A 24,494-nucleotide genomic window follows, 5' to 3' on the forward strand; every position below is an offset into this window, starting at 1 on the left:
CTTGTGCATTCCCTCATGATCGAGGATGACTTGCTTCCACTTTGTGTGTAAGATGTGATCTCCCACAAACAAAGCAATGCTGACTATCCTGAATCAACCCCTGTCTATCCAACTGCATATATATTTTATCCCTCAGGATCCCCTCTAGTAACTTACTTACCACAGATGTTAGGCTTACAGGTCTATAGTTCCCAGGTTTTTCTTTGCGGCTCTTAAATAAAGGCATCACATTAGCCACCCTCCAGTCTTCTGGCACTTTACCTGTTCCTAGCAATGACGCATATATCTCAGCCAGGGCTTCTGCAATTTCTTCCCAGGTTGTGTTTTTTGAAGAAGTAACCAAGAGGTTGATGAGGGCAGGGCGATAGACAAGGTCTATATGGGCTTCAGTAAGGTCTCTGATAAGGTTCCACATGGTAGGCTGCTATGGAAAGTTAGATAGCATGGGATCCAGGGAGAGCTGGCTAATTGGATACACAATTGGCTTGATAGTAGGAAGCAGAGGGTGATGGTGGAAGGTTGTTTATTGGACTGGAGGCCCGTGACTAGTGGTGTTCCTCAGGGGTCAGTGCTAGGCCCATTGCTATTTATCATCTATGTCAATGATTTGGATGAGAATGTACAAGGCATGGTTAGTAAGTTTGCAAATGACACTGAAATAGGTGGTGTTGTAGACAGTGAAGATGGTTATCGGAATTATAGAGAGGTCTTTATCATCTGGGTAAGTAGGCCAATGAATAGCAAATGGAATTTAATTTGGATAAGTGCGAAGTGTTGCATTTTGGGAAGACACAACAGGGTAGGACTTTCAAAGTGAATAGTAGGGTACTGGTGAAGTGTAGAAGAGGAGTACTTACATGATTCCCTGAAAGTGGCATAGCAGATAGGGTGGTGAAAAAGGCTTTTGGCACGCTGGCCTTCATCAGTCAGGGCATTGAGTATGTTACAGTTGGACAAGACCTTGGTGAGGCCACATTTGGAATATTGTGTTCAGCTTTAGTCACCATGCTACAGGAAAAATGCCATTAAGCTGGAGAGAGTGCAGAGGAGATTTATGAGGATGTTGCCAGGACTCGAGGGACTGAGTTATGGAGAGAGGTTGAGCAAGTTGGGACTTTATTCATTGGAATGTAGGAGAATGAGGGGTGATCTTATAGAGGTGTATAAAGTCATGAGGGGAATAGATAGGGTGAATGTGCCCAGTCTTTTTTCCAGGGTTGGGGAATCAAGAACTAGGGGACATAGGTTTAGGGTGAGAGGGGAGAGATTTAAGAGGAACCTAAGGGGTAATATTTTCATCCAGAGGGTAGTCAGTATATGCAATGAGCTGCTAGAGGATGTGGTTGAGGTGCGTACATTAACAACATTTAAAAGGCACCTGGACAGATACATGGATAGGAAAGGTTTAGAGGGATATGGGCCAAATATGGGCAAATATAAAATATATACAGGATTTTATTCCGTTTTGAACCTGTTCTTACAAACTTAGGAAATAGTGTATGAATGCTGTATGAATGCATGTTCTTTATTTCTTGCCACTGTGGAAATCACAAAAACCATTTTGAAACAATTCTCAAGATAGGCAAATTTAATAAAGTTGCATTTATTACACAGCCCCAAGGAAAGTTGGTGGGTCTTCTTAAAAACCTCCTGTAGCCTTCATGAATATTTAAAATGTCCATGGATGGCTTCCTTTTATGTTGTAAATATTTATGATTCTATGATCTATGAAGTATTGAATTACTGACCATGACAATAAAGGAATCACAATATATATCCAAACTGGAATGGAATGGAACTGAAACCTAGAGCTTGCATTATTCCTGTTGTTCCTCATGCCATTCTTGGCAGTAAAGCTTGCAGAGGAATGAAATTATATCAAAGTAACTTTGGTGAATTTCTACAGTGGATTCTATAAATCAAACATACAACAAGAACTAAATGCCAGTAATGGAGGAGCACTGATCGACGAAAGTGCTCTGCTGCAGTAGGTATTGATTTTCCAGACTTTAGCCATAAAGTGAAGCTGGCAAGGTTTTAAGGGGTCAGAAAGTGATTTGCATTCTGTGGAGTAGTCTGCCCTTGATATATTAGTCTAGTTCAACTTCAGGTCAACAGACATACACAAGATATTGATAGTGAGACCTCACCAACGCAATTGCTGGTGAAGGGCAAATGGAGATGACTTAGCTTTCTTATCATTACCTGGAACTTATGCAACTTGCCATTTGTCATCCTAAACCTGGATGTCATCCTTGACTATCTTAATCTGAAATAAAAGCAGAGTATTCAGAAAATACTTAGCAGTTCAGGCATGACCTTTCATTGTAATGAAATGTTAATTATCCACAGATGCTTCCTGACCTGCTGAATATTTCCAGCGTTTTCAGTTTTAACTTGAGATTTCTCACATCTGTATTTTTGTTTGTTTTCTACATTTAAGAGGCAGAGGGTTGTTTCTGACTGGCAGGGAGAGATGAATATTTCTCTTGGACCAGTGAGATACTCATTCCGAGTTTCTTTTGAGCAGCAGCCCCAACTACCACCCTACCAAAATAATGCTGCCCAAATGGCAGTGTGGATTCTGTTCATCTAGCAGTACAATGGACATATTCTTCATCATGCAACAATTCCAAGAAAAATGCGGGGAGCAGCATCAAAATTATATATGGCCTTTTTAACTTCACTAAAGCCTTTGGCTCCATTAATTACAATGGACTATGAAGCATCCTCCTTAAATTTGACTGCTCATAGAAATTCAACTCCATCATCCATTTGTCCCATGGTGGCATGCAAGCTGTGGTCTTAACCAGTAGGTTTTCAACAGACCCAATCTAAGTACAGAATATTGTCAAGCAACGCAGCGTCATTGCCCTGATGTTTTTTCTCAATCAATGTCTCTGCAACTTCCTCCAAATGCAGGTTAAGCAAACCAACATCAGCATCCTTTTTCAATCTAACATCCCAATGTTGAGGCCCTAATTTCAATCCAATGGCCAGGCTACATCATTCACGTGCCCAATACCAGACTTCTAAAACTGGAATTCTATACCGAGTTTTGTCAGGGCAAGAGATTATCAAATGGACAGAGGAAAAGATTCAAGAACATTTTCAAAGCCTTCTTGAAAAAATGCAGCATTTACAGTTTTTGGTTTCAATCCACCTAGAGTCCTTTTCAACTCACTGAAATTAGTTCTCCCCCAGTTAACTATTTATATGCTTTGTTCTTTCCTGTTTTTTTCCCCATAATATTAAAAGCCTAATATATGATTAGTGTTCCTAAAGGCCCCCTGACTGAAATACATTCCACTCATCACACTTATTTTGCTAGAACTAGCATACAGGCTACCACTGTTCAGGAAGACAGCTTGCCAACATTTTCTTTATGGCAATTAGCAATGGGTCATAAGTGTTAGCCTTAGCAGCAAATACCTGCATACTATGACTGACTAATTGGAATTGGTTTATTATTGTCACATGTACCAAGATACAATTAAAAGTTTATGTTTTGCATGTCATCTAGTCAAAATATTTTCTTTTTTGAAATTCACATTGAATATATTTTCACCACCCTTTCAAGTAGTAGTAAATCTCATTTAAAAACTACTCACTATGTGAAGAAGATTTTACTCATGCTATCGAGCTAGTAAAAATAAACAGAATAAAAAAATGGATTTTACATATGGGAAGCAGCTTAGGCTTTTGTTTCTTCAGTAATTGCTAGAAATTTTGCTTCTCTTCCTCCTTCCACTGTAGTTCCATCTTTTATTCCACTATGGTATACACCCAGTGGTTTCATACCTCTGCTACTATTCTGTAATTTGAAGCACAAAGAATAATTGCATTATTCCATTCATTGGCCTTCATTAGTCGGGGTATTGAGTTCAAGAGCCATGAGGTAATGTTGCAGCTCTATAGAACTCTGGTTAGACCACACATGGAATATTGTGTTCAGTTCAGTCCTCATTATAGGAAGGATGTAGAAGCTTTAGAGAGGGTGCAGAGGAGATTTACCAGGACGCTGCCTGGATTGGAGAGCATGTCTTATGAGGATAGGTTGAGTGAGCTGGGGCTTTTCTCTTTGGAGAGAAGGAGGATGAGAGGTGATTTGATAGAGGTGTACAAGATGATAAGAGGCATAGATCGAGTGGACAGTCAGAGACTTTTTCCCAGGTTGACAATGGCTAACATGAGGGGACATAATTTTAAGGTGATTGGAGGAAGATATGAGGATGTCAGGGGTAAGTTTTTTACACAGAGAGTGATGGGTGCGTGGAATGCACTGCCGGCAGAGGTTGTTGGGGCAGATACATTAGGGACATTTAAGAGACTCTTTGATGGACACATGAATGATAGAGAAATAGGGGGATATGTGGGAGGGATATGTTAGATCGATCTTAGAGCAGGATAAAATGTCAGCACAACATTGTGAGCCAAAGGGCCTGTACTGTGCTGTAATGTTCTATGTTCATTCTAAACCTGAAAGTTTCTTTGATCAATACTACCAACCCACTTCCTCCATTTTTCTTGAATACATTGTGGCCAAGAATATTAAGATTTCAGTCGTCCCCTTCTTAGAATCACGGAATAAAAGAATCATTACAGTGCAGAAAGAGGCATCAGCTCCATCAAATCCAAAGCTTTTTGTTAAAGCATTTCAGATAGTCTCATTCTGCTGCTATTTCCCAGTAGCCCCGCTAATATTTTTCTTTCTTGATATTCACATTGAACATATTTTTACCACCCTTTCAAGCAGTAGTAAATCCCATTTAAAATCTACTCACTATGTGAAGATTTTCCTCATGCTATCGTTGGCCAATCATATTAAATCTCTATACAATGACTCTCGAACATTCTGGCAATTGTGGTGCACAGAATTAAATACAATTCTCCGGTTGCTGTTGAACCAGTGTTTTCACATAACTTTTTCACTTTTGTGCTGTATAATACCTCAGTAAACCTTTAAAATTCGAGAGCGATAAGTTTCAGAAACAGTTGTGAAAACTGAAATTAGTAAAAACCATTTTTATGTAAGCATGGTAGTAAAACAAAAAGTTAAATACAGTACTTATGCGAAGTGTAATAAATAATAATGTAACATTGTTAACAAATTACCTTAATATACAACAATGAGGGTGATGCCATCTTAGTGGCTACAATGCCTACAGGATGTGGGTGACAGCAGAAGTGAAAAACAGTGTGATGCTGGATGCTGTTCACAGTAATTCTTCTGTTTCACTGCAACCACACAGCAGGCTCATCAGAAACACTGTCCAATGGGTTTTGATTGCAATTTCGCAAAAGTTGAATGTGTGAAAGTTAAGGATTTACTGTATTTATAAAGCTCAGGATCTACATGCCTTTATTATCACTTTATAATCAACCTGCCCTACCACCCCTAAAGAACTATGTACATACCACCATATCTCTCTGTTTCACAGTACCCTAGAATTGAGCCTTTTATAATGCCTTTCTTCATTGTTGGTATCAAAATGTATCACTTCACATATCTCTACTTTAAATTTCATCAATCCTGTCTGTGTCCTCTTGAAACCTGTCACTATGCTCCTTACTGGTTACTCCCTTTCCAGGTTTTGTGTTGGCAAAACTTGAAAGTGTGTCCAGTACATTTCAGTCCAAGATATTAAAATGCATCAAGAAAAGCACTGGTCTCAGCACTGACCCTTGGCAAGAAATGTTGTCCAGTCTAAAAACAACTGTTCACTTCTACTCTGTTTCCTATCCCTAAACAAACTTTGTATCCACTTACACTGCCCCTTTTATTGGTATTGGTTTTCCATGGGTATTAATATTATTGACAAGACTATTACAGCTTCTGAAAATCTCTAAATGGAATATAAACCATATTATTCTTATCAACCCCCTGTCATCTTTTCAAAACACTCAATCAAGTTAATTAGGCATAATTTACCTATAACAAATTCATAGTTTTCTTTTATTTGTCCACATGTCCACATGATTATTAATTCTGTCCTTGATTTCCATTGCTAGGAGCTTCTGCAGCATTGGAATTAAACTGACTGGTCTGAATTTGCTGGATTTATCCTTAATTTTTTTAAAATAATGGAGTAAGAATTGCAGTTCTCCAGTGCTCTGACACCACCCAGCATATCAAAGGAGAACAGGAAGATTACGACCAGTTTTTCTGCAATTCCATCAGCAACCTAGGATGCATTCCATTCAGGCATGGTGATTACAGCTAACCGTTTTAGTATATCTTTGTCAGCATTTAACCTATTCTGTATCTTACTTATCTCCTTTTTTAGTGCTATTTCTGCCTTTAGTGTAAAGTACTCATAAAGCACATTTGCTATCCTGTCTCCATTGTAAAATTGCCCCAAACCCTCCATGAATTACTGCTTATTTATCTGTGGGGGACTATTAGATTCCCTCTTATGTCAGCTGCTAGTCTGCCATCACACTCCCTCTTTGCCCCTTTTATTGTCTTATTTACTTTCCCCCTGATCTTTCTACTTTAGATTCAGCCATATTCTCATTTGTATTAACAAACTGATGCCCACCACTATTTTTCTGCTTAATTCTAGCCATTTTATGACATCTGTATTATATTCTGAACTCTGTCATTGTAAGAGATTACCAAATGGACTGGGGAAAAAGATTCAAGGATGTTCTCAGTGGCTCGTTAAAAAATGGTCATACTTTCTTGCAGAAGTGAAACATCGCCACGGACTCCTGGGAACCTCTAACCCATAACTACTAAAAGTGGAGAAGGAGCATTTGGGATGCTACCACATACTTTAAGTCTATGTGTCAGGAGCTCATAGAAACTCAGTGTCAACAGTAAAGGAACATGGCACCTCAAAAACTCACCTGTCCTCTCTAGCAAGTTCTGCCCCATCTGTGGCAGAATTTGTGCATCCTACATTGGCCTCATTGGAGACCTCAGAACTGAAGTGGAATCAAATTACCCTTGACCCTGAGGGACTGCCTAAGAAGAAGGTACAATTGGCTACTCATCAAAAGCATTTATTCCTTTCACTTTAATAAAGCATTTGACAAGTTCCCTCGTGGTAGGCTGGTCCAGAAGATTAAGTCACATGGGATCCAGTGTTGGTCAGTTGGATACAAAATTGGCCCGGTCATATGAGAGAGTAGTGGTAGAAGTGTGGTTTACTGATTGGAGGTCTGTGACCAGTGGTGTTCTGCAAGAATCATGGTTGGGACCTCTGTTGTTTGTAATGTATATATAAATGATTTGGACGAAAATGTAGGTAGTTTAATTAGTAAGTTTGCAGACTATACAAAAATTGGTGGAGTTGTGGATCATGAAGAAGAAGGTCGTCAAGAGATACAGCAGGATATTGATTAGTTGGAAATTTGGGTGGAGAAATGGCCGATGGAGTTTAGTTGGGAGGTGATGCACTTTAGGAGGTCAAATGCAGGAGGGAAGTATTCAGTAAATGGCAGGATCTTTAAGAGCATTAATGTACAGAGGGACCTTGGGGTGCAAGTCCATAGCTCCTTGAAAGTGGCTACACAAGTGGACAAGATGGTAAAGAAAGCATACAGCATGCTTGTTTTATCGGTCAGAGCATTCAGTATAAAAGTTGGAAAGTCATGCTGCAGTTGTGTAAAGCTTTGGCCGGCCCATATTTGGGGTATTGTATGCAGTTCTGGTCAACATACTATAGGACAGATGTGGAGGCTTTGGAGAGTGGTGCAAAAGCCGTTCACAAGGATGTGCCTGGAGCCTGGATTGGAGTGTATTAGCTATATGGAGAGGTTGGAGAAACTTGGATTGTTTTCTCTGGAGCATTGGCGTCTAACCTCTGTGCGATCACTCTTGATCACTCTTTTCTGGATTATCTTTGGCGCTATTGTTCTGGTACAGTTCTCTGAACATCTTATTGCTCCTCTCCTAGTACCTATTTCCCCATCACTTAAAATATTTTCAGTAGAATGGGGCAAGTGAGTACCGAATGTTGACAGAGGTTGGAGGCTCTTTTATCCGATGATAACATTTCACTGATGGACCAGTCGGAACAAGCGCGGCCGCGTTGCTGTACGTGCGGGGGCCGCGCTGGGGACGAGCACGGGGGCGTGGCCCGAGCCCCAGCGCGCTTGGCTGGGTCATCCCATACCCAGGGTGCTGTGTTGCGGGCGCTCATTCGTCCGGCGCTACGTCAGTGCCGAGAGCCGCAAGCGCCGTCGCTGGGTTTACGCTCAGATCTGCAGCTGTGAAACAGAATCGGCGTTAACGACGAAGGAGGGTCGACTCTGAGGTATCACCTCTTTCTAACACATTGGCCGCCGTGCTTTCTTGAGTTTCTTTAAAGAGTAATGAAAAGCACAATTGCCAGGATTTATTTTAAAACGTAGAAGATCATCTACTCCATTTTTATTCTTCATTAACATTAAATGGTTTTGTTGAGCAATCCGTTGCGGATCAAGCTAACGTGATGACCTAGACCCGCCCCCGTTAAATGTTGATTGGATCGATGTTGTCGCAGAAAATGGCGTCAGAGGTTATTTGAATTCTGTGTGGTTAGTTTAGATGTCAATAGCTGAGTTACCGTTTGCAATCATGGTAGGCTGTATTTAGGCTTGTAGGGCTGGGGCCTAAACTGGGTTTTAAAAGCTTTTCTTTCCTATCTGGCGAATATTCCTTGTTATAGGATTTGTTTCATCTTGATTGACTTTGCTTTATTAAGTTTTCCTGGCTACTCATGGCTTTTTCTTGCCCTAAAAGGCTAAAATGTGATCCACAACATTAATTGTGCTATTAATTGTTTTGAAAGGTTTAAGTACAAATGCATTCCGTAATGAGAATGCATTCCTTTAATTTTTAGTGATGTAGTGTTCTCCAAGTACATTTGTGTCTGGCTAATAACATACCCAGTAATCTAGGGCAATTCAATATATATTCTATGTTGAAGTTTCCCATCATCCTCATCATATGTTCTTAATAAATTTTTGCGGTGTTATCATTTTATATTAAAATGTTGAGCAATGTGACATCTCTGGTGTCATCACAGAAACTGAACAAAACCTAGATAACTAATTATATAAGGTGCACGTTATTTATAGGCGATTGTTTAGCACATAATGGACGAAGTGGTATAATTTAATTTTAGGTTGATATTTATGTTGCTACCTATTATACCATCTTAACAGTTTGATAACATCCATTCCCTTCAATTAGGTTGATATGCTGCAATCATTCCTTGTAAAATTTATTCCTAATTCTTTATCACTCACTTTGTTCAATGGCATTATATGACTCTAAGCTGTTGAGGTTTGAAGTATTAGTGAATAAATGTATTTTAAGTTGGAAATCAATCCCTCATTGTCTGTTGAATACTGTAAAATCTACCGTATAAACTGTACTTAAACTGGTATTTCTCAGATCCATTTAAAAAACATTTACTGTATCTGTGATAGTGATCCAGCTGCCATTTTGTTGGGATGACAGTGCACACTTCTTGCATTCTTTGTTTGACTTTTTACTGACTTTATCAGTAGACTTGGCTGAACACATCAAAGGAATTTTCAAGGGAGTATAATGAAAGATGTGTACAAATCTCTTATAGTTACAAATAAACGTATAATCTGACAATTTTAATGCTCATATCCTCAATTGTCTTTGATGTAAATTACTCTGAATTCTTGCTTCTCTGAATCATGACATCCAGCAGCACTGACTGTCATCAGGATGGTATAATGCAACATAATGCTATTTAATTTCTTTTGTAATACTTTGTTTTACATTTTAATGTTTTAAATGGCATTGTAGACAATAATGGTTCTAAGTAGTTGGATTAAAACAGTTTAATTATGTTGTTATATGTCCATTAGTAATGATCATTTTTTTACTCTTCATAATAACCCAGAAATGGGCTTTGTGGCTCATTGGGTCCATGCTGGCTCTGAGGAGAAAACACATTTGTTCCATTGCCTTGGATACTTGAGCACATGGACACTGCTCAAAAATATACAGCACATTATTTCAGTGATTTTTTTTATCAAACCTAAAGTTGGTTTAACAATTCCTTGTAATCTATTACTTTGCGTAATATTCTCCTGGGGCACAGAAAAAAGAGAAGCGGTGGGATGATAAAGAATTGGACTCCTTTGCTAGTCTAGGTTGTAACAAGAAAAGCCAGTGTTCAGGATTAGAGAGCATATCAGTTGAAAAATATTAAACTTTATATTGTAATGTTGTTATTAAACTAAAAATCATTTGGTAGATTTGCATATTTGGAATAGTTAAGTCTAAAGGTGGAGTTATAGGCTAAATAATAATTGGACCAGGGCAGGTTAATCTAATTCAGTATCCATTGTAAAGTCGTATTCTGTCCTCATTTTTATATTTCCATTACCAATTCCCATATGGACATTCTATAATGGAAGTGCTTGTGTATCCTGGGTATGATATAATTTTAGCACACCTACCACTGGTGGTGCAACAGTGCCTCTTTTGGCAGGGAATTCATAGTTATAATTGTTGCATGGCATGTATATATGGCTAGTTTTCATTTTAATGTGGTCATTAACACTTATTATACAGAAATGTAACAACATTGAAAGAAATTTTAATGCGGATAGTTGCTATGGTCACTTATGGTCTCCTAATATTTCTAGATATTGTCTTTTAATGCACAACTTTTGTTATGAAAATAAAAGCGAATATTATTTTTTTGCATAATATTTCCAGTCAATAACTTTCTGGACCAGGTTGGAAACGTACTTAAATTGTTAAGATTGATCGTGAGCACAAACAGTTTTAGATGCTTTTGATGAGTTGCCTCAAAGGTTACTACATCTTCAAGTGCAAGAAATATCTGTGATCTTGCTTTGCCAGGTAAGTATTGACTACTGAAGATTTCTTAAGATTGGTTTGGGGCATTGAACTGTGAAAGGGTAACTGTCCACTTGCATAAGATTTCATGTTGGCTAAATAGGTGAAGAGCTTACTGATATAGTCAGAAAATGGCTGGGAGTACAGCTGTGATCATTCAGTAATATTTACTTATATTGAAAGCCTGGCTGCGTTTCTTCAATTCTTTCTGAGAGAATGCATTCTTTGAGATCTTTGTGCATTTCTTGCAGAACAAATAGGTCTGAAGATACTCTCAAGTTCAGGACAATTTTTTCAATGGATGGTTCAAGAAAATGGTTTTCTAATTATTGCAATATGTTATACCAGGAACTTCAAAAATGATGCATTACTATGTTGATACCTCTTCGACCAGGTATCAGTGTGATGTACCACAATTGTCAGTTGCATGTGTTTAATTTGCCCAAGATAATGGCTAAATATTTGCATAGCCAAAAGTGCAACTCTTCATTATTGAGGAAGGTCCTGGTCTTGCATCAAAGAATGATTTCCAAATTGAAATGGCTGATGGGCAACTTTATTGTAAGTAGGATACTACAGGGCATGGATTGAGTGATCTTATCTGTGTGAGTGCCAATAGGGCGGACCTGGCAGCAGATTTTAGTAGTCAGTGATTTCTTTGCAACTCAAGTCATAAATAAACAGGAGCATGTTATCTGCTCATCTGCTAAACTGCAGACTATTTTGAATATTCAAGAACAGAAGACTTGTTGGAGAGAAGCACATGTTCCTTGAATGGTATGCTGAAAACTGGTGTATTAATCTGCATTGGTACACTATAACACAAAAAATAGTGAATTGTGATCACTTTTAATCTTGATTAAAGTGTTACTTCTGGGCTAGTGCAGATCATTAACAAGTTTAAAACTCCTAACATACTATCCTTGGGAATTTGAGAGTATCTTACTGCTACCACCTCGATGCAGCAGGCCGTAATAAGGACTCCTTTGCATGGGGATTTTAAAAATGAGTGAATTGTGCAGTTAGAAAGCTTGAATAGATTGGTTTGCTTGAAGGAAGTGGTTTCACATAATTGCCAAGCTTGTGCTGAGTTTAAAAAAAACACACCTTTAAAAATGTGCAAGAAACATAGTGGCCTTGATATCATTTTTTTTTCCTCCATGGAACCATCATTCTAAGGTTGCTCATTTGGAGCCTGTTGAGGCATGCGTTACTTGTGTTACAGTGTGTAGCTGTGATTTCTATTTTAAAATTTCACTGGGGTTTATATTGCAATGTTTGAGGAATCTTGTCGATCAGTGGCTATTAAGGTGGCAGTAAATTAGCAACCCATGTAGATTTGGTCAGCACTACTATGGTGAAAAATATGGACCAAGGGAACTCCATCCCTGTTCTGTCTGGGGGGAGGTGGAATGAAAGCAGAAGTATGAGAAGATACGAGTGAGGGCTCCATTGATCACAGCAGAAGGGAGGCCATGTTTCCGAAAAAAAAAGGACATTTCAAATGTCCTGGAGTGGAAGGGCTCATCTCAAGAACAGATGCAGCAGAGGCAGGGAAACTGAGAGAAAGGGATAATGTGACAAGTGACAGGGTGGGAGGAGGCATAGTCTAGGCAGCTGTGGGAGCTGGAGGTTTATAGTAAACGTCAGTGGATGGTCCGTCTCCTGAGATGGAGACGGAGAGATTCAGAAAGGGGAGAGAGGTGTCATAAATTTGAGGGTGGGGTGGAAGTTGCAAAGTTGATTAAAATTGAAGAGTTCCACACAGGTGCAGGAGGCAGTACCAATGCAGTCATGTAGCAGAGAAAGATTTGAAGATTGGCACCAGAGTAGGTTTGGAACAAGAACAAGCCATGCAAGTGCCCATGGCGACACCTTTGATTTGTAGAAAGTGAGAGGAATCAAAAGAGAAGTAGTTCAGACCAAGAACAAGTTCTGCCAGGCAGAGGAGAATGCCAGTAGATGGGAACTGGTTGGATCTATGTTCTAGAAAGAAATGGAGAGCCCCAAGACATTCCTTAGATCAGCCATGATTATGTTGAATGGCAGGACAGCCTTGAGAGGCCTGGTGACCTACTCCTATTTTCTTGTTCTCTTATGATTGTAGAATTGACTTTCTTTGAAAATAAGACTATCCAGTCAAAATGTAAAGCATGTGTAATTAGAGGCCCATCATCATTGGGTCCATTGTACTGAGGAAAATGATGGAGTTGTCAAATTGTCTCATGTATATATCAAGGAGGTTGCAACTTAATTTGAGATGACTCGAGGAACAGCTCCATTATGTTCTCATTGTGAGACCTTTATCCAATTGTCTTATGCAATTTGAGATTTCCTACATTAACTATTAAAAAAGCATACTGTACTTGGGGAAACTTATCTACTACATCTAATGGTTAACTGTTGATTAAGACAGTAAATTTCACTTGAATCAGCTAACAGCCTGTGGCTTCTGTGAAATAGAATAATGCAAAATATGTTTCCAGTACATGGTCAACTTCACATACTCTACCATCTTTAAAAGCTTTTGTGCTGCTAGATCCTAGTAACTGCTAATAGCAGAAATAGATGTCAGTTTTCTTTTTTACATATCCACATTGTATTAGCCTGGGATTCTTTGTACTTGTTGGGGATTCTCCAAGAACGAGGAGCTGAAAGCACATGCAAAATCCACATAAATTCAACCATGGGAAACATCTCAGCAGTATCTGATGCTCAGGATTACTGCACAGTAAGAAAATGGGTCAGAAGCAAAGTCTCTTCTGAACCTGATAACATGCCTGATTTTGTCAAAGAAAGAGTCAGATTAGCATCAGTTCATGACAGTAAATCAAGTTAAGAGATAACTGAGGCAGATTTGGTGTGCCTGCACAAGAGCTCAGTCTTGTAATAACTGACACTACATTTTTACATGTCCAAGTCAATGTGGTTAAGATCAGTTGGATTTATTATGCCTGCTTGATATGAAATTGACCGCTGAAATTTACAATACATCAGTTTTGTTTGAATTGTCACTAGTCAGGATAGGAATTTTGCGTTGGCCTTGTTAAGACCCAGCAGGCAAAATTTCCCCCTGCTTCAAAAGTAGAGTTGAGGTAGAAATTCAGCCATGATGTTGAATGACAGAGTAGGTTTGAGGGGCCATATGGTATGCAGTGTCTTTGAACTTGCAAATTCTATGATATTCCAGTGAAACACTGTGAGAATCCTCTACTTTGGAAGTTATTCTTTTGGAAGAGCAATTAATCCAAGATTCCATCTCCTCCAAGTGGAGATAAAAGATTCCAGTTCCATTTCCATCATTCCAAGGAAGAATGGGAAAGTTCCCCAGAAACTCCCTGAAGATTGGGTCAATTTTTATTCCTGAATCAATATCTTATAAAGCAGGTGATCTGATCATTACTAAGTGACTATTAGACTTCACTATATGTGAAGGGACTGCTATATTTCCTACATTGTAAGCGTGAGTGTATTTCAAAAGTGCTTTATTATAAAGCCTTTTTGGACTATCCTGAGACAGTGAAAGTTGCCAGAATAAATGCAAGCTTGTCTCTTTTGTTTTTCCAAAAAATTCCTTGTTATGACCCCTGAGGAGTAATGATGGCCAAGTTTGGATCTCTGCCTGATTCTGCACAAGTTGAGATCCAAACGTGATTGGTTTTAGCCTGTGTAATATTGACCTGAATCTTTTACAGAATAACAGCAGATAGATGCACTAAGGCTGGCGCTTCCTTCCTTAGGTGTACGTCCAAGTTTGGGACTTCCACTAAACAAGGAAGCCTGAAGTTCTACACAGCTGATTTGCCAGAGATTTTTTGTCTGTTCTCTGAGATGGGACTCCTCATGTCATTCAGTGACAACATTACCTTCCACAATTTCCCATCTGAAGAACTTAGCCCTCATTTGTTTATTTGGGCAAAACCAGTGATAGGATCTTGTGCTGTGATACCTGTCTGCTGAGTCTGAGTCAGGTTAGACCTGGCATGCAGCAGAGCCTATTTATTTGAATAAGAAAGGGGCAATTACTTTGGGATTGTACTGTAGGTCTCCCAATAGTAGGCTTGAATTAGAATAGATGTGTAGGCAGATGGCAGAAGGATGTAAAAGCAATAGAGTTGTAGTAGTGGGGGATTTTAACTTTGACAGTTAATATTGGCATAGTGCAAGGGGCTTAGGTGGGGTGGAATTCTTAAAATACGTCCAGGAGAAGTTTTGTTTGAAGCAGTGCGTGGAGAGCCCTGCTAGGGAAGGGCTGTATTAGACATTAACTTGGGGAATGAGAATGGGCAAGTGATTGAAGTGCCTGTGCAGGAACCCTTTGGGAATGGTGACCATAGTTTTGTAAGCTTCAAGGTAGCCATGGAAAAAGATAAGTTTGGCCCACAAGATAGGGCCCTAAACTGGGGGAAAGTGAATTTCGATAGTGTAAAACAGGATTTGGTGGAAGTAGATTGGGAGCAGCTTCTAGAGAGGAAAACAACATCCGATAAGTGGAAGGCACTTAAAAGCGAGAGAGTAAGAATTTAGTGTTAACATGTCCTTGTATGGGTAAGAAGCTAAGATAGTAAGATTGAAGAACCTTGCTTAACAAAGGATATTGATGGTTTGTTCAGGAAAATGAAGGAAGCGTATGTCAGGCATAGGGTATTGGCGTTGAGTGACTCCTTTTGAGGTTTAAAGGGGATATCCGAGAGAATGTAAGAAAGAAATTAGGAAGGTAATGGGCCAGGAAATGACCTTGGCAAGTAGGATTGAGGAGAATCCTAAACCTTTCATTAAGTATATTAGAAGCAAGAGGGTAACTAAAGAAAGAGCAGATCACCTCTGTGATCAAAGACGGTAACTTGTGTGTGGAGCCAGGGGATATGAGCAAGGTCCTAAATGAATACTTCTCAGGAAGAAGGATGTGGAGGCAGGAGAGCTAAGGGAGGGAAATGCTGATATTCTGGAGCATGTCTGTATCAGGAAATGTTAGAAATATTGCCACACATTCAGGGGATAAATCCGCAAGGCCTAATGGGCTCTATCCCAGGATGCTTAGGCAAGCAAAGAAAACGTTTGCTGGGGCTCTGGAGATTTTTGCATCCATATTAGCCATGTGAGAGGTACCAGAAGACTAGAGGATAACTAATGTTTTTCCCTTATTCAAAAAGGATAGGAGGGATAAGCCTGGAAATTACAGGCTAGTGAGCCTTGCGGTAGTGGTACGGAAGTTATTGGAGAAGATTGAGGGACAGGATTTATGTTCACTTAGAAAGGCAGGGATTGATTAGAAGGAGTCAGCGTGGTTTTCTGCAGGGGTGATCATGTCTTGCAAATTTGAGTTTTCTGAAGCGGTAACTAAGAAAATTAATGAAGGCAGTATTGTAAATGTGGTTTACACCTCATTAAAGCTTTTAACAAGGTCCTACATGGTAGGCTTGCCCAGAAGGTTAAGGCACATGGGATCTGAGGCACGTTGGCAAACTGGATCCAGAACTGAGTGGTGATACAAGGCAGGGGTAGTGGGGGATGGGTGTTTTTCTGACTGGAAGTCTGTAACAAGTGTTCTACCACAAGGATCGGTGCTGGGACCTTTGTTGTTTGTAATATATATAAATGACTCTAATGAGAATGTAGGTGATTTCATCAGTAAGTTTACAGACTACATGAAAAATCATCAGTAAGTTTACAGACTACATGAAAATCAGTGAAGTCCTAGATAGCAAAAAAGGCTGTCTAAACGTATAGAGGCATAGATCAGCTGGAAAGTTGGGTGGAGTGGTGGCAGATGGAATTTAATCCAGATGAGTGTGAGGTAATGACTTTGGGAAGTCAAATCCTGGTAGGGCGTGAAGTAAATGGCAGAGACCTTAGGAGCTTTGATATACAGAGGGACATTGGGGTGCAAGTCCATAGTTCACTGAAAGTGGCGACACGGGTGGATAGGGTAGTGAAGAAGGTTTTAGGTTTGCTTGCTTTTGTAGGCCGAGGCATTGAGTATAAGAACTGGGATATCATGTTGGAGCTGTAGAAAAAAAAATGTTGGATAGACTGCATTTGGAGTATTGTGTACAGTACTGATCGCCACAATATAGGAAGGATTCACTGGGATGTTGCCTGGAATGAAGGGCTGTTGTTATAAGGAGCGATTGGATAAGCTGGGTTTATTCCCACGGGAATGTAGGAGGCTGAGGAGTGACTTTGTAGAAGTTTATAAAATCATGAGGGACATAGTTAAGGTGGATGGTCACAGTCTCCTTCCCAGGGCAGGGTGGTCTAGAACTAGATGGCACAAGGTTTAAGAGGGGAGAAATTTAAAGGAAATCCAAGATGTAACTTTTTCTGCACAGGGAGTGATGGTTATTTGGAGTGAGCTGCCTGAGGAGGTGGTAAATGTAGATACAATTACAATGTTTAAAAGGTATTTGGACAGGTACTTAGACGGTGAAGGCATAGAGTAATATGGGCCTAATGCAGACAAATGGGATTTGTATATGGGATTCATGCATTGGCATGAATGAGATGGGTTGATAGGGCTCATTACTGTGAGATAATATTCTGTGGTTCTCTGAAGCTGAAATCTATGTTTTGCAGTATCTGGAACTCCTGGCTGTTATTTTTGATGGTATGTTAATTCACCCATTTTGGTGAGGGATTGGTTTGATGATGGGGATCTCAGATGGAAACTAAGATCGGTCATCCACACTGCACCTCTGGCTGCAAATAATTGCAGACTTTTCAGCCTTGTCTTTCATATTTGCATGCAGGTTCTCTCCTTGTTGAGGATGAGAATATCAGAGCCCCCTTTATTAACTACTTAAATGTCATCACCATTCATGTATGTGAGAGAACTTCGATCTGATTTGTTATGAGGTTGCTTAGTACTATGCAAAAGATGCTGTTCTGCTGTTTAGTGTTTGTGCAGCCTTGCTTTGCACCTTCACAATAATAGAATGTACATTCTATTGTTAATGCCTCTCAAATGGGAAACTTTGTCCCTCAGTAAGTGTTTGTATTGCTGCTTACATTTTGCAGTAATGGATGTGAAGGTAAAGAGAGAACTTCTTAGAGATTTTTGATTCAAGCCTCATTCAAGCACTTGACCATATAACCTATGTTAATATTTTGATGCAATGCTGAGAAAGTAATGTTGCACTTTGAATTGAGATATTAAATAGAAGGCCCATCTACTGGCTCCTGTTGCACTAATTGAAGAAGAGTGGAGTTTTCCTCATTATCCTGCATCCAAACACGGGCAGAAATGTGGTCATTATTCAATTTACTATTTAAGACATGTTGATATAGGTGCATTCAGTGGCTAATCCTTTTACTTTTGTGTCAATTATGTTTATACTTTGTTATTCATTGGATGGTAACTGCTTTGGAATATTCCTGAGGGCATGTTTTATAAATGCAGTTCAATTTTCCTACCAATTCCCAGCCCGGTAAACACTGTATACTTGCTAATGGTGTAACTTCAAATTTTTCCCTTCAAGTCTTATGATTGGGTTTCGAGTTGCAACTGATGGCAGAGGTTAAGAAACTGTTCCTGAACTAGTGAGTTACTCTTACAGAGAATCAGTGTGGACTTGCTGGGATGAATAGCCTCCCATGCTATAACCATTATATGTATCTGTCCTATGAAATCTTGGAGTGATGATTAAACAGGTATGATTAGTAGGTTTATGGATGGTGAACTCAGGAAGGCTGGCCAGGTGTGCATTAGAGGATACAGGAGGATGGCAGCTTCAGCTGTACCCAAGGCAGGGATGGAGCTGGATGTTACAGAGATGGATGTGGTCAGTAATTGATGTGTTATCTGAAACTCTTTTGTCAGTCATATAGGATACTAAGAATGCACGTGGTCTGTATCAGTTTCAACTAAATGCCAGGGAGGTGGATAGAATTGGTTTTGCACTGCAGGAGACTATTTGGCCTATTGAGCTCACACCAGCTGTCCGCAAGAGTAATTAATTAGTCACGTTCCCCAAATCTTATCCAGTAGCTATCTAGTTCCCTTCTGAAAATGACTGAATCTGCTTCCACCTTCCTTAAAAGTAATTCCAGATCATGAATGCTGAATGCATGTAGTATTATGTCACCTCTTTTTTTTGCCAATCATTGTAAACCTGTCCCCTCTGATTTTTTTACCCGTCTGCTAGTGGAATTTATGATGAGTCAAGAGGCAATGGCTTTAATTCCCACATTAAAATTTCTGATTATCCTTTACTGTCCATTATAGAACCAATATGACCTTTTGGAGAAAAAAGAGGGTTAAGGAAAATGTTGGTCAGTCAAAATGGAGTGTATTCAACACGTGTGTGGAAACTTCTGTCGTTTTGGGTGATATTACTGAGGCACAGAATGCAGAAAGGAAAATGGTATGGGACCAAGCATAGAGAGGCGTACAGTACAGAAGTGGACACTTCAACCCTACTCATCTATGCCAACCATGATGCCTATCTACACTAATCCCGTTTGCCTGGGTTAGGCTTGTATTCCTCCTTTTCTATCCAAGTACCTGTCCAAATGCCTTATAAACACTGTGATTGCGTCTGCCTCTACCACTTCTTCTTGCAGCTAGTTTCATATAACCACCACTCTCTGTGGGTGGGGTGGGGGGGGGAGGAGACCTGTCCTCAGATCTCCTTTAGATTTCTCCCCATTCATCTCAAACCTATGTCCCTCATGGTTTTAGAAACCTCTATGGTCATCCCTCATCCTTTTATGCTCCAGTGAGAATAAACCCAGCATGCCCAATCTCTCTCTTTCAAGTAAAGCTTTCCAGTCCAGGCAATATTCTGGTAAATATTTTCTGCACTCTTTCTAATGCTACCACATCCGTCCTGTAGTGTAACACAATACTCCAAATGGTGTCTAACCAATGTTTTGTACTGATGCAACATGACATCCCAACTGTTATATTCAATGCCCCAGCATATGGAGGCAAGCATACCCAATGCTGCCTTCAGTACCTGTGTTGCCATTTACAGGGAGCTCTCATCCAAGTTATATATATATGGTCCCATATATGAACAACAATGGTCCCAGAAGCAATCCCTGTGATACACCACTGGTTAAAGACTTCCAGTTTGAAAAGCACCCATCCCGCACTGCCTTCTGCCAACTTTGGATCCAATGCTTCTTAGATCCCATGTGCCCTAACTGTCTGGACCAACTTACTAAAGTCCATGGAAACCGCATGGCGTGTGGGACACCAGAAGTACTGGTGCAATAGTGGGAATGGATCATGCAATGACTTCTCTTTCAGAGAGATTAGAATAGAACTGGGTGAAAGGTATGTCATTTCGTTGGTTGACATCTTGGAAGCATTGGAAGAGATATAGTGTCAGCATGCGCGTAAAGACTGCAGAGAAAATGTGAACACGTGGGGAGGGATATACAGCCGGTGGCAAAACCAGGTGTAGTAGTGTAAATAAATTGAAAAGGAACCTCAAAAGAATGATTCCAGGTTGATGTAAAACTGACCCTTTTAATCTAGGGATGGACTTGGGAAAATCAGTTATTCTTTAAAACATAAATATCCCCTGTTTGTTTATATATAAAAGTCAGTGATATGAAGTACTGTTTAGCATCATTTGAAAAGTTAACTTTTAAGCTTCTGAATATCCATCAGATTTTGATTTTAATAAAGAAAATATTAATCTCAAAAATCAGCAGAATGCAGGGTGAAAGTAGTACCAGCTGGCCACCTATAAAATCTTTTGTGAGATATCATAATTCATCTCTACAGACCGAAGTGTAAAGACAACACCATCTACTCTTCTGCAACTGCTGAGAGATCTGGTAAGTCATAGAATAATTTCCATGTATTTTCCAAATGTAAAACATATTATTGTAAAGCTCATTGCCCACTATAACAAGCATGCAAGTGTAGGTGGAAGGTATTGCAAATCTTCCAATGTCCTGTATTTTTTTTGCTGATATCTAATGTAAGTGATCTTTCTTCATCTACAATAATTTTACTGTAATAATTTTAATTTATTTGCTGTTTACAAACCCATATTAAAATCACCATTTTTGTTTTCACAGATTCACCTCTGGGTCCACGTAAGACTAACACCGTGTCCGAAAGTATGGAGGACACTTCTAACACCGATGTTGAAGTCTCATTACAGGTGATGATCAACTATAGCACCAAAAGTTCAATAGGCAGTTTGCCTACTGAGTAGTCAGGGAAGCATGTCTTCAGTAGGCAAAATTGCCACAGGCTTTCTTTCGTTGCTTTGGAAGCTGACAGGTTGTTTGTCAATTATCAACAAGATTCAAAACCGCCAAGGTTTAAAACTTTTTTAAATAAGTCAGAAAAAAAACTGAAGAGTCAATGATAATCTTAATATTTCAAGGCTTGAAGCAGGAAATTATGCTATGTGACAGTTCTAGCAGAGTTCTAGCAGTCCAGAAAGGATGACAAAGTTGGACATGTCTTGATTTTAATGTTGCTGAAGTGTAGAATAAAGGGAAGAGTACTTGGGATTGTAGTTGGGAGGTTTGAGAGGAACAAAATGCAGAGGCATAGTTGTAATTTGAAAGAAAGAGGTTGATGGCTTGAGTGGTATTACCTTTTGGAGAGCAAGCATTTTATTGTTTCTTTTCCAGGGGTGCAAGAGGAAAATGTACTTGAATAGAGTGCCATATCATGTAGTCAAAAAAACCTAAAATGCTTCGTAGTATGCTTAATCTTGTTCAAGGGTTCATACGTGGCAGTCAACTTGTACATGACAGGCTCTCACAAACAGCAAGTAAATACAAGAAATGGTTGCTTTTGGATTGCTATTAAGCAGATAGTAAACTGAAATTAATGCTGGTTTCTGCCAAATTTTGTTCATGAGAACTTGTGTTGTTTTTTTAGCAGAATTGATTTACTTTTGGAAGTAAAGATGAATATAAAACTCTCAATATCTCCATTTGTTGCCTATTTGTGTTACAACTCAAACCTTAAGCATTTTGAAAGTGCTGTATTGCCTTCAAAAATAAAGACTTCATGTATTTTTGTTGGTGTTTAGTTGACTTCTTCCAAATGAAAATTCCATGGATAAGGAATGAAATAGAGAAGAGTTGCATATAAAAATTGTTAACTTCATTATAGATGTGAATATGGCAAATCCATTTCAGTATAGCACACTTTTCCTAATATCTAAAAACATGGGTAAGATTATAAAGCTCGTGCAACACGCTGCCTTTCATCTTGCCTTTTCTCGACAAACACATAAAATGTACCCGTGCATTAGGTGTCTATTATTTGCTCCTTATTTACCAATCAGAACTGCAATTAGCCACGTCTGTTCCTAATTAGCCACACGTTTTGTATATTGAATAAAACTAAAACAGTACTTTATTGTAACAGTGCTGAATTGCTACTGCTCTGACAAACACCCACATTTGCATAATTAGGGCGACATTGTTAAAACCTGGCTTTGTATTGAGTTGTCCAGGTGAGATCACTAACATTTTATCACCAGGATTTGTGCAAAGAAACCTGTTTTGATTTAGTCACTTGTTTCTTCATTCAACTGATTTAGAACAAAGATGAATTTGCACATCTTTAGCTATATCAAGTAGGCATGAGTCAACATCAGTGTCAAAAAGTTGTCATTAATATTACCAAAGTCTTATGAGAATTGTCTTGAGTGTAAATATCCTGTCTAGATCTAGTGTCACTTGTGAGTAATATTGTAATACTGTACTTATGACTTCACTCTAAGTACCTGCTGTCAGGATGCTGCAGTGCTAAGAAACATTTGTTGTTCTTCCTTTCATTATGCAGAAAGGCTAAATGCCTAGTGAGAAGATCATGGCAACTGTTTTGTCATAAAATGTTTTGAATATGCTGAGACAGAATTCTCATCAAGTATATTGCATACCTCAAAAACTATTAGACACTTTCAGGTGATTTAGAGCCATGCTAAGCCTGAACTATTAGATATAAATCTGTTCTAGTGCATTTTGTTTGCTATGCAAAAAAAACATATGAATAAATATCAGAGAATGTGGGTAGCTAAATTGGAAATGGCACAAACGATCAAGGAAATTAATGTGCTATGAAGATTTACTGTAGATAAGGCATAAGCCAATTTCTCAGTAATTTTCTCATAAAAATTATGGAATGTTGATCATGTCATTTCCGAATTAATGAATTTGGTAGAAAAGGTTTCTCCATTCTTCTTATGTTTTTGTCAAACTTAACAAGAAACTGTAGATGGTGGTATCTGGAGCAAAAAGCAAACTGCTGGAAGAACGTGGCATCTGTGGATGCAAAAGAATGGTCGATGTTTCGGGTCGAAACCCTTCATCAGAACTCGAGCAGTAGAAACAGCAGTAGGAGAACAGTGATCAAGGGACGCTCAGAATACCCGTTGAAGAGTGGAAGAAAGCTGCTTCAACTTTGGCCTGTCTTGAAGAGAATTCGCAGTGGAGTAGTAAAATGGAGACGCGAGACTGCAGATGCTGGAATCTGGACCAATAAACAAACTGCTGAAGGAACTCAGGACTGAGGAGAATTTCCTTTTCAGTAATTGAGAAGCAAAAACCTGCAGACACTGGAAATCTGAAATAAAAATAGAAAATGTCAGAGGTACTCGATAGGTCAGGCAGCATTTAGAGAGAGTGTTAACAATTTGGGTCGATGATTTTTAAATAGATCTTTTTCTAGTTCCATAGATGCTGCCTTACCTACTAAGTATCTCCAGAATCTCATGTTTCTCTTTTGACCTTTTCATCTTTTCAGTATCTTGTTTTAAAGATATTATGGACCAATTTCTAATTTTTTCATACTAATGACACCTCTGACAAAGTAGCACTTCAGAATTGCATTGATGTATCACTAAATTATGTGATTTAAGTACATTATAGGATTTGAGCCATTGATTTCTGATCCAGAGTAAAGATTGCAAGCAGCGGAGCCAAGCTGATATTTGACATCAGAGTAAAGCAAAGATCCCTGGTCAGGATTGACTAAATGTGGAATTATCAACTGGAATCACAAGGATCTCTTCAGAAATTTGATGAAAGTAAATCTTTTGGCCCCAGAGATCAAGGTGTAGTGATTCAATGATTTATACTGCCTGAGGACCAGTAACGGCAAGCAACGTGGGCATCAATTCCAACGAACATGGAAAGTAGAATGAAATTAACACAAAAGTATGTGAACAATTTTATCAATACAAAGAAGGAATGAAAGGGAAGCCCCAAACCCAGTTAACTGAATAAGACAATCTAACAATGAAGGGGCAAAGAGCAGTGTTAAGAGAAAATCAAAAAGCTATACAGAGCTTTTAATTGAAACTTGGCAGGCTATAATAGTAACTTGTTTCAAAGTGCCTGATACTGAATTGTGTTGACAGCTTTAGGGTCATCCGTGACTATCCTTTATTCACTATAATGTTTAAGGGCACTGTTCAAGAAAGGTATGATCAAGCAACTTTTTCATTATTGGACCAATGAACATATGGAGTACAATAGGTGTGACTGCTTCTACAATTAATTATGTATTCACTTTGTTATTTTAGGATAATTGGCTGCTTGACCAGGAAACATCTTTGTGCAATGCTTTGACTCCATTTTATATTAAAATGTAATTTAACTGGATGCATTTGGCAGGGTAAGTTGCTTCTCATGAACCTGTTTCTCACAATGGGACAAATAGTACTTA

The 24,494-nt window shown here is 39.0% G+C and overlaps 1 protein-coding gene across 4 annotated transcripts in view; it reads left to right on the forward strand.

The window, feature by feature from the left end:
- The first annotated feature begins 8,132 nt into the window (after nucleotides 1–8,132).
- Nucleotides 8,133–24,494, forward strand: part of rnf6 (ring finger protein (C3H2C3 type) 6) — a 41,040-nt gene continuing 24,678 nt past the window's right edge. The window contains exons 1-3 of one of the 4 annotated variants that reach the window (XM_052026104.1): nucleotides 8,205–8,264; nucleotides 20,577–20,629; nucleotides 20,876–20,961. In XM_052026104.1, the coding sequence (XP_051882064.1) occupies nucleotides 20,920–20,961 (42 nt within the window). In that variant the 5' untranslated portion in view covers nucleotides 8,205–8,264; nucleotides 20,577–20,629; nucleotides 20,876–20,919. Of the gene's footprint in view, nucleotides 8,265–20,576; nucleotides 20,630–20,875; nucleotides 20,962–24,351; nucleotides 24,444–24,494 lie in introns of all 4 variants that reach the window. The other 3 variants (XM_052026106.1, XM_052026105.1, XM_052026107.1) reach the window with 3 other exon arrangements.

Source organism: Pristis pectinata, chromosome 11 (assembly GCF_009764475.1).
Source record: "Pristis pectinata isolate sPriPec2 chromosome 11, sPriPec2.1.pri, whole genome shotgun sequence".
NCBI lineage: Eukaryota > Metazoa > Chordata > Chondrichthyes > Rhinopristiformes > Pristidae > Pristis > Pristis pectinata.